Below are 3,090 nucleotides of genomic sequence, written 5' to 3' on the forward strand. Positions count from 1 at the left end.
ATGCTTTTTGATGACGATTTTGATTTTGTCTTGGAAGAAATGTAAGTTGAGTGGAAAAGGGTTTCGACAATGAACGTTGTATTGAATAAGGAAAATGGTTCTATGCAATACTTTCTTGAAGAATGAAAGGGTGTTTTCAGTAGTACTTCCAATAGGAAAGGCAGACTTGCTTGATATAGCATGGATTAAAAAAGACAGTGGAGATGCTATCGATTTCTTACAGTACATGGCAACATAGATGGTGCATTAAGCTTCGGAAACAGAAATTCTCAACAATATTCACGAAGAACAAAACGCACGTATATCATGATCTATGCTATAACTACTTCTGTTCTCAGTACTGCAATATCAAATGCATAAGAACAGAAACATACAGTACCAAGATTATTTATGCGGTTTGCTATCTCCTCTATGGCGCTCGGATAAATTAGTTTTCACAAGCTGTGCTAGGTACATGGTACGCATTTGCTCAACATGTTTCTCTATTCTTTCTGCATTTTGTTTAGAGGACTATCTTTAGCCAAGGTCAGAAAAGAAATACTTTATACCGTTATACGGCATCATGTCCACTTTCTGGTACTCTGAACATTCCTACGTTCGGCCTGATGTACTAAATTCCGTAGGCTTCGGTTGATCTAGAGATACCCCTTTTCTTTGCAGCATTGGATGGCTCCATCGAACATGTCCTCGATCCCGTACTTATACTCAAAACCGGCATCCAACAGTTTCCTTGACGATAGGCGGAAGAACCTGGGGCTTTTCAATTCCTTCAAGGACCTACAAAGATTTGAAAAGCTTTGCTTTCAGTCCAAGAACAGCAATAATCTGTTACATCATGAAATGGAATATATCAGGACTTACTCTGGAGAGGGTATGCGAAACTCCGGGTATCTTTCCGAGAGAAACTTAGACATCTCCTCAATGGTCATCGTGGCCGAGGTACAAATGTACCGCCCCTTGGTGTCGGGGTGCTCGAAGAGGAAGATGTGTGCTCTCGCCAAGTCATCTACATGCACGAAAGCTACTTCGAGAAGAAGAGAGTACTCATTCTCGTTCCCTGTTAAGTTTGAACGCAGTCAATCTAAGATTTGAGATTCTTTGTATCATCGAAATGAAGATAAACATATGGATGGACAGATTATAGTCTTGTCTTCTTTGTCATATACTTGACATTGAGCAGAGAAACATTGTCAAATTATAGAATTCTGGTATCATTCTGGTGACCAAAACAATCAAATTGATCATGAATTTGACAGCAGGACCGAAAATGTATCACAAAAAGTTAATGTAAAATCAATAGATCATGGAGATTAATATTATATGAAACATAGTTTCTCTGTAGATTTCACATGATCAATGGTTCAGATAGACTTGACTGACCCTATTTATATTTGATCATATGATTTTTTCTCGTTTATCACATTACCTAATACCAAAGCCAGCGAAATTCGGACGGATCCAGCGAACTTAGGGCAAAGGAAGGGCCCATGGACAAACGTGGGAGCCACCGTCACCACTTCCAGTCCGTGCTGCTCTCCGAACTCAAGAACCGCCTTCTCAGTCAATGTCTTTGAGATTGCGTAGGAAGCTCCAATCCCCGTCATTTCTCGGATGGACTCAACATCGCTCCAGGAGTCCTCATCCAATATATCGGCCCCAGAGTTGTTAAATGGAATTGCAGCCGCACTCGAAGTGTACACGACCCGCTTCACCGTCTTGGAGTTCAGGCAGGCCTTCAGGATGCCCAACGCTCCATCGATGGATCGTTTGGTGACGACTGGCTCTGGCTCTCTGTCCTCGAAGTCCATCGGGGTGGCAACGTGGAAGACTCCGACACAGCCCTTGACGGCTGGGCTGAAACTCTCGGGGTCACTGAGGTCAGCGGTTAATATTTGGAGCCTTTCTGATGCTCCTGGTAGATTTTTCAAGAAGCTCATGTCCCTTTTGCCATCTGAGCGGAACAAATCGGTCAATCGCTTTGCGAATAAAAGCTCAAACATCTAATGGGAAACTGATGTGTGAGGTTAACTGGAGATAGCAGCCCAAAATAAATTAACCAACATGACTCATTCAGGAAACACTCCGAATTACAGCATTAAACTTAGAAACGAGAACTGCAAGAAAAGCTGATTCAAGAGAGAATGAGCGAATTCATATGTAGAACAAGAGCAAGAGATCATCATTAACCGTTTCAGCTGCCCCTAATTCAAGACATCCTTAGTTCATCTTATGCTTTCTCATGCTTGAAAAAGCGGCAAAAATGGGTTGCTTTTCTTATGGTTCCATGCCCAATGACAATTCCGATCAGAATCGAACCTCAAACGCCCGAATCGGACAAAATACATAGAAATTTCTCCATCTGTCCACACCCCAACTTTCAGCATAAACATTTTACATGCACGGACCGTTCGAAACACATGAGTAGTCCCATACACTTAATCTATACGATCAATCTTCGATCAAGAAAGCTAACCTTAGTATTGCCGATAAATTTACAGGCACAGACAGATCAGATCACGTTGGACCGTCGTGTTGACATATACAGTACAAAACATCGATCTCAGACTATACACTTGATCAGAACTCATGGCAAGAACGAATCTCCATGTTCAAGCAGGAAGAAAGAAGAAGGGAGACTTACCCGGGTCGGGTCTGACGGTGGTCCGGACGGAGTAACCATGTTCAAGGAGCCTCATGATGAGCCATGAAGCTATGAAGCCAGTACCGCCTGTCACGCACACCGTGCCTCTGTTGCCCTCCATGCCTTGGAGAAGTGAGACGCTTCAATTTTCAGGAAGCGTCCAACTTTTTTGAGTGACCTCGATGTTTTGGCCAGCAGAGCGGGTGCGCTTCTCCACTTAAAAGCGGATGCAACGCCGCTTACGTCACTTTGATTTTTTTTTTTTTTTGGTAAGAATACGTCACTTTGATTTTCATTTTCAAAAGGGGCCAAAAAAATAAATGAGTGGTAACGGATACATCTTCCCCCGAAAGTCATCTTTCGATTTGAATAATGAACTCAATCTATATTTCAATCATCCATCGTGGACTTAGTCCTACACCAATGTGTCCATAGACTAATGTCTCTCA

At 42.5% G+C, this 3,090-nt stretch overlaps 1 protein-coding gene across 2 annotated transcripts; it reads right to left on the reverse strand.

Moving 5' to 3' along the window:
• Positions 1 to 217: 217 nt before the first annotated feature.
• On the reverse strand, positions 218 to 2,849 carry LOC104444362 (vestitone reductase). 2 transcript variants are annotated; one of them, XM_010058018.3, is made up of 4 exons: positions 2,642 to 2,849; positions 1,427 to 1,951; positions 862 to 1,057; positions 218 to 777 (listed from the first exon to the last, which is right to left on the reverse strand). In XM_010058018.3, exons 1-4 carry the CDS (start codon positions 2,760 to 2,762, stop codon positions 636 to 638), a joined length of 984 nt encoding a protein of 327 aa, XP_010056320.2. In that variant the 5' UTR covers positions 2,763 to 2,849; the 3' UTR covers positions 218 to 635. The 2 variants fall into 2 exon arrangements, with proteins under 2 accessions (XP_010056320.2, XP_039168480.1); XM_039312546.1 differs by lacking the exon at positions 2,642 to 2,849 and adding an exon at positions 2,474 to 2,625.
• Positions 2,850 to 3,090: the final 241 nt, after the last annotated feature.

This window comes from Eucalyptus grandis, chromosome 5 (assembly GCF_016545825.1).
Source record: "Eucalyptus grandis isolate ANBG69807.140 chromosome 5, ASM1654582v1, whole genome shotgun sequence".
NCBI classification, from domain to species: domain Eukaryota; kingdom Viridiplantae; phylum Streptophyta; class Magnoliopsida; order Myrtales; family Myrtaceae; genus Eucalyptus; species Eucalyptus grandis.